We start from the raw sequence: 14,306 nt of genomic DNA on the forward strand, positions 1-14,306 counted from the left end.
GCATCTTTACTGCAGAAATTCCTAGATGGATCTTATGTAGAAGCAGCCCAGGCAGCTGTAAGATATTTTTATGTGAAAACAACTGAAGGGTAGAAACTCCGTGGGCCTCACTGAGACACTGCAGACCCCAGACCTTTCTTCCCTGTCTTCTTCACTAGGACTCTCTTCCAGCAGGAAGCAGAAATCCATCTTCCAAAGTGTCTGGTGTTCCTAGTTCTACAGAGGTCCTGGATGCTGCTCCATCCTAAGAGAGAAGAAAATAAAAACCTAAAACAAAGCCATGTGGTGGCAGTGGCAGCTGCGGCGCATGCCTTTAATCCCAGCAATTGGGGAGGCAGAGGCAAGCAGATCTTTGTGAGTTCAAGGCTAGCCTGTTCTACAGAGCTCCTTCTAGGACAACCAGGCCTACAGAGAAACCCTGTCTTGAAAAAAACAAAACAAATCAATAACAACAACAACAAAGCCTTGAGCGAGTATTAATAATGACTTGTAAAAAGGCTTCTGCTACTAGGAAAGTTAGTATCTGCTGTAAGTCAGCTTCGCCACCGTCCTGCCCCCATGTGACTATTTCCTGCGTTGCTCTGAAATCTGTTGGGAAAGCACCTTTTGTGTTTTAAGTGTGAGTTCAGGCTAGGGCCATTTTGATTTATTTATTTAATGATCTTGTCAAGTGTAGCAAATATAGCAGCTTTGATTCTTAAAATATGAAAAAATTCTGCCTCTCTCTGCCAGTATTCTTATTCATAGAAAAGAAAAATGTTCCTGTTTAAGATGAAAGAATCTTCTCTTTTATTTTTCTATTTATTTCACATTTCAATAGCTCATACTGGAGGAAAAGTTCCCACAGCCCTTACAGTTTATTAATTTATTCCACTATAAAATATCTTTATAGTGTAGTTTTCAGTTCACTCTTGGCCCACCTTCCTAAGAGCTAACCTCGGGCCCCTTATAGAAATAAAACTAGAAACTAGAAACAAAGCCATATAATATTATAATCTTATTGTATTATAGCCTTAACCTCTCTACTTAGATAGGATATGGATCAAAACGTCACACTCTACCCACCCCTCAGGAATTTGGGTCATGTTCATAGAATCCTTCAGAACCTAAAACCATCTTCTAACAGTCTGGTCCATATGTTAGATGCATATAAAGTTAATCATTTTGCTCTGGTGCCAGTGTGTGCAAAGGAAAGCTGTAAACCCCAGCTGTGCGGAGTAACAATTATGAACTTTACTGGCTTGCACGTGTGAGACATCCGTAAATGAAATTAAATGTTGCTTAACTGAACTCAAGGGTGGGAGGTTGGGAGAGAGGACCGCTGAGATTTTATCAAGATCCAATATAAGTAGAGTGGGTTCCATCCTTCGAACTCCACAGGGGTAGATCAAATTATAAGGAAACCAGATGAACTGGCTTCCAGTTGATACGGTTTGGCTTAACCAACCCAACTGACTTCTGGGTAATCATTGGAATCTCTATTTGGCTGATCTGATTTAGTTTGTAAGTGCCCCTACCCAAAATTCAGATCATATCTGGGGTGCAATTGGTTTCATTAACCTCATCGGTGGCTCAGTGGTTTGCCTATAATATTAAAATGCCTGAAACAACCACAGTGGAGCCAGACAGGGGTGGTGGGGGAGCTGTGGGGTAATTGGTGCTCAGTTCTCTGACCTTTGGCAAGAAGCTTTAGCACCCTTTGCCTCAGTTTCCTTCCTTTATGAATTGATGAGATGGCTTATGGTGTTGTACTAAGTAACTAATTTTAGGCCCTTAGCATAGTGTCTACCACACTGTAAATACTCAGTAAATATTAGTAGTTAAGTGGGTAAGAATAATCCAAGTTCCACAGTTATTTCTTTATTCTCCAGAAATTTTAAAGTAAGGCAATAGCTAACACTATATAATTGATTAAAATGAAATGAGCTAATTGTGATGAAGCTATAGTCTATAAATGCAGGCTTATTGGAGCAGTGTGGGAGGGGGAGGGAGGAGGGAGAGTGCGTGCTGGGGTGGAGAGGAAGGTAGAGAGAAGGCAAAGAGAGAGGTGGAAGAGGAAAGAGGGGACCCTTGGAACCAAAACGAATGGATTATATAGTGAAGGGTCTCTGGGAGAGGGGAAGCCCCGCCCCTAGGTAGAGGGCGGGGCATGCTAGCCACGCCAGCCACGCCCTGCAGCAGGACCTAGCGCTATACAATACTACACCCTCTGTGTGCTGTTGATGGTTTATGCGTCTAGCTTTTAAAAGTTGTATCTTCAGAAGAGAAACGGGGAAAGAACAAAGTAAGCTGTCAAACCTTAAATCCTCAATTTATTTACTTTTTATTTCCTAATTAATTGCCCAGCCCAACATTAATGAGGCTTTAGACAAAAGAAAAAAGATGGGTATTCCTAAAACTCTACTTAACTACAACCTTTCCTGTTAGCATTTTCATTACTTCACGCATTTCTTTTTTTTCTTTTTTTTTTTTTTTGGTTTTTCGAGACAGGGTTTCTCTGTGTAGTCTTGGCCATCCTGGACTCACTTTGTAGACCAGGCTGGCCTCGAACTCACAGCGATCCGCCTGCCTCTGCCTCCCGAGTGCTGGAATTAAAGGCGTGCGCCACCACGCCCGGCTCACGCATTTCTTAAAATGTATGATGAAGCGCGATGAGCTGGTCACTGAACTGATTGACCTGGCCACATTTACCTTCAGCTTGACCAACCAGAACCCCAGAGGTTTCACGTGGCTTCCATCAACCTCCCCTGTGCTGCCAAGACCCGCACCCCCGTTGCAACGTCAGCTCTATTAACTATAAACCGAGCAGGAGTGCTTCCTTCCCCAGGCTCAGTAAACATCTGTCCAGAGCTCTCTACATGATAAAATCCAGGTAGTAAAAGCATTGCAAGTGGCTCAGGCCTTCTTAACAGGTGGCGAGTCTGAGGCAAACCCCAGGCAGCTGGACGCTGGGTCTCACACTGTTAACCACCAGCTCCCTGCGACGCGAGGAAAGGATCTGAAGTATGAAATGAGCACGGCAGGGCCAGAGACCAGCGAAGAGCTCGAGACGCATGGAGGGAGGGGAGGGAGATGCGCTGAGGGCTCTGGGGTGCCATGGAAATAAAACTCAGTGCCACACAATCCATCCATGTGTGCATTCACACGTATTTATTGTTTGCTATGACATCGGCATATAGAGTGAAAACAGAATGAATTTTAGTGCTTGCCCCAAGATGCCTAGAAGCCAAGGGGAAGTCAAAGGCTCCCTGTTAATTAGCTGCCTGGGTGGCTCTCATTGTGCCCTCCTTAAGGAACATCTTTCTGGCTTTGGTGACAGGATATCAAGTAATACTTAAACTAGAAATATTTTTTTCATTATTACTTATTCAAATACTACACCAACTGCAAAGTGGTTCATATCAATTGTTTATCTTCTCCTAACAACGAGCCACAGGTGAGCTAGGAAGACTGACTAAAGGATCTGTGATACGGCAGTTTGCCAGGAGATAGTATTAGATGCACTTGGTGTCTTGGAGGTGGGTGCAAAAACATAGGCTATGTTGTTCTGATGCATTAAGATGTCTTCAGTGAATGAATTTTCCTTTAGTGCCTGCCATAGGTAGGGCAGTTTGCAATTCTTTTAAAAAATGATTTATGTATTTCAAAAAAATGTTATGTGTGTTGGTGTTTTGCCTGCATATATGCCTGTATGAGGGAGTCAGATCTCCTGAAACTGGAGTTACAGATATCTGTGAGCTGCCAGATGTTCTGGAAGAGCAGCCAGTGCTCTTAACCATTAAACCATATCTCCAGCCCCAGTTTACAAGCCTTATACCAGATACTGAAAAAGATTTTCAAATTAATAAAGAGGAATGGAAATAAATACTTAGTGGTTGTTTTCAAAGAGCTTACGATATCTAAAAGAAATGGAATCATTTCTGCATTCCTAGAGGTTAATATTAATGTTAGGTAGCATATCTGCCTGGAACAGAAAGGACTCGAAGTTTCCTGACAATGGTTGTCAGGTAGGTTACCTCTGTTGCTTTTGTTCTCTATAGCAGCTTTGTCTTCCTCTTCCTCTTCCTCTTCTTCTCCTTCTCCTTCTTCCTCCTCATCTTCTTCTTCCTCTTCTTCTCCTTCTTCCTCCTCTTCTTTTTCTTCTTCAATCAGTAATTAACTTCATCCTAAGTTTATAGACATGAGAATAATGTGAGCATTATTAAGTGGCAGGTTACAAATTGCAACATCAGAGAAGGCTTTGGTTTGGGTTTCTTCAAGCCCGTGGTCTAGAGTTGTTAATTATGCAAAAATTCATCAAAATGTTGGACAATTAAAAGCCAATACAGGGACCAGAGAGATGGCTCTCGGTGGCTAAAAGCACTTGCTGAGGACCTGGGTTTGGTTCCCAGCACCTAAATGACGGCTCCCACCCTCCGTGGCTCCTATTTTATTGGATCTGATGCCTTCTTCTGATCTGAGGACACCACCAGGCACGCATATGATGTATACACACTCATGCAAACAAAACATCCATACACATAAAATAAAATAAATCTAAAGGAAAAAAAATAATTTAAAGCAGTACAAAAACAGGAAAGCTGCCTTTTAGGATTCTGAATTTCTCACATGCACCATAAAGACAAAGTTGTATAGTCAGAAAATAAAGACTTGGTTCTCTGGGTATTTTTTTCTTTTCCATCTCATCCATTCCACTATTACTGTTAGTGTGTGTCCCATGCCGCCTGTGGTGTACGCGTGGGAGTCAGAGGACAGCGTTTAGGAAGCAGTACTCTCCTCCTGCCCCGTGTGGTGAGGCCGGCTCTCTTGTCTCTGCCATGCGCGCTAGATGGCCTGGGAGATTCCAGGTGGCTCTTCTGCCTCCACCTCCCGTCTTGCGCAGGAGTAGCTCTCTACGGTTCTTTCAGCTGAACAGGTGCAGGGCAGGCTGGTTTCTTATTTCTCCTTGGTTTCTTTACTCTACAAAATGATGACCCTTTCTTTCTAAATAAATCACCTGTTCTCCTTTCACGAGAGATTTAACAATGTCTAAATGGGTAGGGAACCTGTCCGCCCACTTTGCCCATTTATTAATATCAACACCTGAAGTCATACGTAAATGCCAGGGGAAAAAGAAAAAAGAAAGCACCCAACGACAGAATTGAATATTGCACATGCTGTGCCCCTTGGGCTCCTGCTGTCCTAATTTTATGGCTATTTAAAATTTTCTCAGCATATCAAATCTACAACTAGTCCTTGTTGCAGATTTAGATGGTTATAGAAAGATACATTAAATGCAACATATAGAATATTACAATAAGTTTTTACACAGCCACTGAATTTACTTCCTTATGGTTTATTAGCCACAGTGTTAGAAGTGTCTGTGAGTAGATTAGAGTCAATACAACCATCACGGCCACGTAGGTTTGCCCTGAGCCAGCTCCTCACGCATGGCCAGCACAAGCTATGGTTCTGACCTGTAAGAAGACCAAAGCTCTTCTCTCTCTCTCTCTCCCTCTCTCTCTCTCTCTCTCTCTCTCTCTCTCTCTCTCTCTCTCTCTCTCTCTCACACACACACACACACACACATCAACCTTTGCTGATACTTTTAGTGAAAAAGCTGAGAGAGGCTTCAAGAAGCCTGTCCCTACAGTGAGCATTCACTGTTCACTTGGGCAGAACACTCCCTCTAATGAAGCCACACCAGAGACAGGACATGCACAGGCTTTTGTAGCCTAGACAGACAGGAAGGAAGGTGTGCTTTTCACAGTCAGCACAGAGCTGCCAGTGCCCTGCAGCAAGCTCAGACAGACCAGCGGGGGCAGCAGAGGGCAGTGAAGTCTGTGGAATTACTGAAGACAACAATCACACACTTGGGGCAAATTTTTTTTTTTTTTTTACTCAATGTCTTTGTTTATTCGTTGTGAACTGCTCCATATAGTGTGAGTAGACTACACATCATCTCAAACAGTTGTCATTCCTTCATGATGAAAACATTCAACATCCTTTCTTACAGTCATCTGATTCATATGATACCATAGCATTTAACTGCAATCACCCTCTATGTAGAAAAAAAAAAACAAGCTATGTATAAAATAACCTGTCTTAGTTAGGCTGTTTATTGTTGGTGAACAATAAAACACCATGACCAAAAGCAACTCTCAGGGCGCACTCCATCAGGGAGGGGAGGTGGGGGAGACTGGACAGGAACCTGGAGGCAGCAGCTGAAGTGAGGGATGCCGCTTACTGGCTTGTTCCTCACGCTTTGCTTCGCCTGCTTTTCTTTGTTTGTTTGCTTGCCTGTTTATTCACTTTCCATCCTGGCCATAGCCCCATCCCTCCTCTCCTCCCAGTCCTCCCTCCCTCCCTCTTCCCCCTCCCCCATCCCCTCTTCCTCAGAAAAGGGGAGCCCTCCTTCCCATCCACCCTAGTTTATCAAGTCACATCAGGGCTGAGCATGTCCTCTTCCCCTGTGGCCTGGCAAGGCAGTCCTGCCAGGGGAGGAAGTGGGGCATTTCTTTTTTTATATATATATATTTTATTAATTTATTCACATTACATCTCAATTGTTATCCCATCCCTTGCATCCTCCCATTCTCCCCTCCCTTCCATTTTCCCCTTACTCCCCTCCCCTATGACTGTGACTGAGGGGGACCTCCTCTCCCTGTATATGCTCATAGGGTATCAAGTCTCTTCTTGGTAGCCTGCTATCCTTCCTCTGAGTGCCACCAGGCCTCCCCATCCAGGGGGCGTGGTCAAATAAGGGGCACTAGAGTTCATGTGAACGTCAGTCCCCACTCTCCACTAAACTGTGGAGAATGTCCTGTCCATTGGCTAGATCTGGGTAGGGGTTCGAAGTTTACTGCATATATTGTCCTTGGCTGGTGCTATGGTTTGAGCAGGACCCCTGGGCCCAGATCTGCCCGTCATAATGTTTTACTTGTAGGTTTCTAGGACCCTCTGGATCCTTCTATTTTCCCATTCTCCCTTGCTTCTCTCACCTAGAGTCCCAATAGGAAGTCTTCCCCTCTGTCCCACTTTCCTGGTAAGCGAAGACTTTCATGGGACGAGCCCCTTGGGCTAGTATGCAGATTAAGTGAGTATATACCATTTGACTCTTTCTGCTTCTGGGTTAACTCACTCATTGTGATCATTTCTAGTTCAATCCATTTGTCCACAAACTTCGGGAATTCCCTGTTTTTAATAGCTGAGTAGTATTCCATAGTGTAAATGTACCACAGTTTCTGTGGGGCAAGTCTTAAGAGTTAACTAAAGGTGAAAAGCCTTAGAAGGAAGGAAATGACCACCTTTTAAGGTGCCACCTCTGCCTTCAGAGCACCGGTCTTTTTCCAACTTAAAGGTTAAGAGCAGGGAGAGTGAGGTGGGAGCATTGAGTCCCGCTTCAGACTGCAGCATAGAATCTCAATTTCATCACTGCCTTTCCTCAAGGATCTCACCCCGCCCAGGAAATACATTGCTAATCAGAGTTTCCCAGAAGCACAGGACTCTGGGACAGGAGGGATGCTGATCTGTGAAGATGCTGTCCCAGTGAAACACTGAAGATGCTTAACATTTGAAAGGAGTGTGAACATTGTATTTACATATAAATGAAAATGGAAACTTCTTGTAGGTTATGTTTCTGGAAGGTGTGTGTGGCAGGGCACATCGGCTGTGACCTATTGTTTATTTGTGCTGTAAATCCTTTGAAATGTCTTAAAATGCTTCCCACTCACTATAAAGCTCCTGCCACCCCTGGATTACGACTTTGATGTCACCAGTCATGCTTCAAAGGGTTCTTTGCAGGCTATTAATCACAGTTTAGCCTCTGAAGATATCACCAGAGAAAACACTTGGACATCTCTGTACTAGACTTGCTAAAACTTTGAAATCCTGAGCGTCTTGCATATGCGCCTTTCCTTTCACTGACAAGTCTTCATTCTGTTACGCTATCAAATGGCTCTGTAAGGAAAAAATGCAAACAAATGTCTTCACACACAGGGTTGGTGAAGGGTAAAGCAGGAAGGGAGGAGAGAGACCGAGAGGCTGCTCAAAGGTAAACCAGAGAAATGAGCAAGGCCAGGAGCTGGCCTATGTCTGTCTGATCGCACTTGCTTTTCACTACCTGATGCCCACAGAGGGGACTGGAGAGCTCCCCTGTCTTCTTCCACCTTCTGCTATGAATCAAGACCTACGCGAATTGTTCACAGTGACAAGAATACTGAGCCTGATGGTCACTTGCCCATGTGAACGGGTGCAGAAGCCTTTCAGATTTTGGATTTTTGAAAATTTAGATTTAGATTTGAGAATATTTGTATCTATATATATGGGCCAAGTCTAAACACAAGATTTAAGTTCTGTATACATATGTATAAGTACTTGAAGGCAATTTATACCATGTGCATATAGTGTATACACATATAAATGCATGACACAGGTTATATATAGCATACATAATATATGGTACATACATATATGTATCATTATATATGTTATACAATAATATATATTCCATGCACGAAACTATACTATTATTATACTAGAGATTAAGCCCAGGGCTGTGTTGTACACACACACACACACACACACACACACACACATATATATATATATACACACACAAGTGTAGGCACAAGAATACTGTGGTATGCATGTGGAGGTCCGAAGACAACTTGTGGTCAGTTCTCTCCTTTCCCCAGTGTGGGACCCAGGGATGGCACTCGGGTTGTCAGGCAGCAAATACCTTTGCCCACTGAGCCATCTTGCCAGTTGTCTATAACCCAGCTTCTTAACTTTCTTTTCAATGTAAAGTTGTTGTTTTTTTGTCTTTTTTTTTATTCAGGTAATTTGGCCCAAACAAGAGCTAGGATCACAGCATCCTCAAGATCTTTGCCTCCACATTTCACTGCTGGGAAAGCCAAGGTGAGCAGGAGATTTGTACCAGTGATGGGGCTGGGAATGGGTGCTCAGGCCAGAGCGAGCAATACTGCTTCTCCCCAGCCGCCACTGCCTGTGCCATCAGCAAAGCGGCCGGAGGGATTCAAGAAACAAGGAGAATTTGGAAAATTTAGGAAATTTTAATTGTGGGGATCATTGGAATCATTATGTCAGGAAAAATACCTAACATAGAGAATAATGACACATTCGAGTAGTCTTTCTAGAAAGAGGTGAGGCAACTGTCCATTAAGATATCACCACCCTGCAAAGGTAAGTGAGACCAGAGAGAATTAGCAAGGGGGAAAACACAACAAAACTAACGCTTTCCTGTTCTCTGAAAATGAGTTATGCAGGAGCCGTGTTAGGAGGGCTTGTAGGTATCCAGCCATAAAAGAGTATGTAGCTGCTCTGCCCTTCCAACTGATGTCTAGACAGGACCTCAAGGACCACCTGACTGATGCCTGTTGTGTAGATAGTACCCCTCCCCCACCCCGCCCCCGCTTGTCTGTGGTTTGGCTTTCTGTGGCTTTAGCTATGAGTGGGTGGTCAATCATGATTCAAATTCAAAAATATGAAATGGGAAATTGCATAAATAAACAATTTATATGTTTTAAATGTGCTATAATCTAGTGAAAGTATAATCTAATGCAAGTATGAGCTCTCATGCTGTTCCTCTCAACTCTGATAAGCTAAGAGCCATCCTTTAGTGTGGTGAATCCACATTGTATGTTCTGCTCACCCACTAGTCCTTAGTGGCTGCCTCAGTTGGTGAGTCACCTGTACTAACACAACGCTTTTTTTTTTTAAACCTAATGTTGTCTCTCAAACATAAGATTAGTGATGCTGGCAAATCTGATGTGCCAAAAAGAAGCTTCCTTACAGGGGAAGCAAGTTTGGAATTGTTAAAAATTTTAGAATTATTAGTGTGGTTGTTCATCTCTAACTGTACATAATTTATAAGTTAAGCTTTGTCATACAGTGTATGCACAGGAAAAGGCATTGTGTTTGATGAAGCCCACAATTTCAGGCATGTCTTCAGGATAAGAAAAACTTATGTCCTAACCCCAAAACCAATTATCTTGAAGGTGTTGGAGTAATAAGTAGTTCACATCTCAGAATTTTCTTACTTTTTATTTATATAACATATTGACTTATTTAATAAAAAATAACTAATTTAAACACATACAATTCTATTAAATATTACTCCAGAATGGTTACAAATGCACATATTTACACTACATTCTTGAGAATAAAAGATTTATTTGCACATGGTAGGGTTCCAAAGATTTTCTCTAACAATAACTTTCACGCCCATGTTGCTATTATGACCCATTTCGTTTTCGTCTTGTTTCTTTGTGGCAAGATATCAGGACTATTTACTATGCTATGTGGGCCCACGGGAGAGATGTGTGTAAGAGCGTAAGTATTCCTCAGAACTGCTGGGTCTTCCATGAGCATGCTGTTTCTATTAAATGCAGTTGACCTTCATTATTTGTAAAAACTGTCATCTGTAAAGTCACTGCAAATGGCAATGCTGAGCCATTGCCCCTAGAGGGTAACACGAGGTTAGCTTCCAGCAAGACTCGGTCAGAGCCAGCCTAACCCTCAGTTTATGTGATTTGGTTTAAAGATATCTAATTACACACACACACACACACACACACACACACACATACACACACGCACACGCTCACACACATGCTCACAATGTTCATATACATGCTCACACACTCATGTTCACACCCATGCTCACATACATGCCTGCATACACATACTCATGCACACTTTCACACACATACACTCTCAATGCTTTCACAAGCTCACATACACACTCACACATGCACACGCTGATGCACACACTCACGCTTACACACGCACACTCACATATGCTCTCACATACACCTTATAGCTAATTCTGTTCTGTGTTTCTATAAAAACTGTATTTCGCTCATAGTATTTGTGTCAGTAAACTCACAGACACGGCCCAGTAATTCTTAAGGGAAGGTTGTCGGCGTACATCCTTTGCTCGAGGCTCACCACCCTCTGTTTGTGAGTAGAAACTCTTTACAGCACTTTGGCATTGCACTTGGGGGACCCCTCTCCCCGAAAGCAGAAATTTACCAACAAAGCACATATAATTGCAAAACCAGAGGCATCGAAGCAGATGTGAGCGTAGCCACGTGTCTGTGGTAGGAGAGCTGAACCAGCAGTGCTGGCTCTGGTCCTTGACATAACCAGAGGGCTGGGCACCAGCAGACTCCCACTTCTCACTGCTATGTCCGATCTGTGAGTGACCAGGAAAGCAATAGTAATTGACGTTGAGGCTACAAAGGAAGTTTAGCAGGTAGGGAAATTAACAAAAATAGAATTGACACATTATGATGGTGGTCTATAGTGTGTGTGTCTTTCTCTCTCTCTCTTTCTTTCTCTCTTTCTTTCTTTCTTTCTTTCTTTCTTTCTTTCTTTCTTTCTTTCTTTCTTCCTCTCATTGGTTATTGGCCAAGAGAAAAGAATCTTAAATAGATAGATAAATATCTAGATAGATATAGACAGACTGACAGATGATAGGTAGGTAGGTAATAGATAGATAGATAGATAGATAGATAGATAGATGATAATAAATAGTTAAATGATAATTGATAGCTAGCTATCAATAGATGATAGATAGACAGATAGACAGATAGACAGATGATAGATAAAATGTGCCTTACCAATAGCAGTAGAAAAGAAACATTTTATAGAAAAGATAAAACAGAAGTCAGGAAATACACAGTCAAATGAAGTCATGTGTCCCAATTACTTGATCTGGGAGGTGCGGTTTTCTTCTGGTAAATCTAGGGGGACTCCTGAGGTAGGCCATGTTCATTCCCAGGGACCCTACCTCCTAGGCCTGGCTACATGAGCCACACGGGCAACACAGTGATGCCGCCATCTCAAACAAATTGATAGAAATCGTCTGGGTCATCAATGTCACTAAACCATTCGATTCTCAAGTGTCAAGGGACCGCAAATGTTCCCAGGGAGAGGAACCTGCCAATCCTTCTACTCCTCCTAGTAGAGAAACAGAGGTGCTTAGTGGCTGCCCCCTAAGAGTTGAGGGCAGCTCATTAACTAAGCTGAATGAGGGAGGAAAAGTGAGAGGAAAGCAAGAGGCGTTTTTTAATGGGAATTTTTAGGTAAACAAATGTGGTGAAGAAATTCCCAGAAGCTGTGTAGATAAAGTGAGATGAGAGGAAAAAATAAAGATTCAAAGTTGAAGAAAATTCTCCAAATTTACCATTGAGCCAAAGGCTAGCCCTAGCCAGGGTCTTCACTTTGGACCTGATTAGCCGGAGCCCTAGCCTTCACTGAGAGTGAGCCTGGAGAGACCCTCTGCTGCCAGTGAAGAGGGCACAGTTTCTCTCTGCAGGGGAGGTGGGGGAGGGGCTGCCACTGGAGTTCTTTTTTCTCTCACACCTCTGTGAACAGCCTTCCTTCAAAACACAGTTTTCCTTTCCTCTTTTTTAACTGAAAAAAAAAAAAAAAAAAAAAGAATTCCACTGGGCAGGCAAGGACATCACTGAGCAGCCTGTGGGTGAAGCGCTACACCCACCCCCCGCCCCCCACACAAGGCGCAGCCCATGAAAGGGAAAGCTGCATCACATCTCGGGTTCACATCCCACCCCCTGTACAGGAGGCTCTTTTTGACCTCCCACTGTCTTAAGACTATGTCTCCCTAGGTAGCACAGGCTGGCTTCGAACTCACCATTCTCCTGCCTCAGGAGCCTGAGTGTTTTGTTTATGAATATGTATCATCATGTCCAGCTACCTGGAGTGTTTGATGACTTAAGAGCTACATTCTCCCCCTTTTTTTTTAAATTTTTTTTATTAATTTATTCTTGTTACATCTCAATGGTTATCCCATCCCTTGTATCCTCCCATTCTTCCTTCCCTCCCATTTTCCCCTTATTCCCCTCCCCTATGACTGTTCCTGAGGGGGATTACCTCCCCCTGTATATGCTCATAGGGTATCAAGTCTCTTCTTGGTAACCTGCTGTCCTTCCTCTGAGTGCCACCAGGTCTCCCCTTCCAGGGGACATGGTCAAAGGTGAGGCACCAGAGTACGTGAGAAAGTCATACCCCACTCTCCACTCTACTGTGGAGAATGTTCTGACCATTGGCGAGATGAGAGAAGCATGGGAGAATAGCAAAGTAGAAGGATCCAGAGGGTCCTAGAAACCTACAAGTAGAACATTATGATAGGCAGATTTGGGCCCAGGGGTCCCGCTCAAACTAAGGCACCAGCCAAGGACAACACAGGCGGTAAACCTTAAACCCCTACCCAGATCTAGCCAATGGTCATTCTCCCCTTCTTAAATCAACCTGCGTTCTTCAATTCAGCTGATGCTTCTTTCCTTTCCCTTAGACTATCCGTCCACTTGGACCCCATTAGCCCCCACTCTGAGCCCCAATTTCCCCCTACTCCCATTAGCATCCATTTTCAACTTCTTTCTTTCTTCCTTTTGTTTTGTTTTGTTTGTTTGTTTGTTTGTTTGTTTGAGATAGGGTTTCTCTGTGTAGCCTTGGCTATCCTGGGCTCCCTTTGTAGACCAGGTTGGCCTCAAACTCACAGCAATCCGCCTGCCTCTGCCTCCCGAGTGCTGGGATTAAAGGTGTGGGCCACCACACCCAGCTCCATTTTCAACTTCTATGAATAAGACTGTGATGTCCTCTCTCTTCGGGAAGGATGGACTCAGACAGCAGTCCCCCGGGCAGAAACCATATGCTGACAACGGTAACTTCCTGCTCAAAGTTCTCACTTCATACCCTCGTCACCTGTTTCAATTGGATGGGAGGCGCCACACCTGTGTGAGACTGGCACCGAAACGCCAGTCTGGCACTTCCCCAGCCAAAGCTATAATAAGGAAACACGGGCTGCTTGCCACTGCTGTAATCATATTTATTCTGAAGCTCCTTTAGCTCGGCTGAGGTAGTGGTGGAGGTGATTAGCAGCAGGTTGTACCGCTGGAAGCTCCCTGACTGACTCCTGCTCCTAGGGAGCTAGTGGGAACTGCAGTGGTAGGCGCTTGCTGCACATCAGGGTCTGGGGGTTGGGCTATAACTGGTCCTGGCCTGTGGTTCAATGAGGCTTGGGGTCTGCTATGTCCCTCACAGGCTAGTGAGTTTGGCCTCTAGTTGGAGGCACTGGAGGAGCTTGTAGAAATTTCAGGAAGGAGTTCTGGCAGGAAGGAGCGGGGTTGCTAGGGTTTAGGCCTTGCATGTGATACACTAGCCTGGCGGCAGCCTGCTTCCTGATCCTGGAGATGTGAGAAGGCCACCTCACACTCCCACCATCCAGTGACTCCCTACCGCCATGCCTTCCCCCAATACAGTGAACTCTCCCCTCAAAAACC

At 43.9% G+C, this 14,306-nt stretch overlaps 1 protein-coding gene across 1 annotated transcript in view; it reads left to right on the top strand.

The window, feature by feature from the left end:
* MYO3B (myosin IIIB) overlaps window positions 1-14,306 on the top strand; it is a gene marked incomplete at its 5' end in the record, with an annotated part of 203,853 nt that overhangs the window by 38,463 nt on the left and 151,084 nt on the right. Inside the window, one exon of the mRNA XM_084798988.1 lies at window positions 8,819-8,898. Within this exon, the coding sequence (XP_084655114.1) occupies window positions 8,819-8,898 (80 nt within the window). The remainder of the gene's footprint in view (window positions 1-8,818; window positions 8,899-14,306) is intronic.

This window comes from Acomys minous (assembly GCF_964271855.1).
Source record: "Acomys minous genome assembly, chromosome: 10".
Taxonomy (NCBI): Eukaryota; Metazoa; Chordata; class Mammalia; order Rodentia; family Muridae; genus Acomys; species Acomys minous.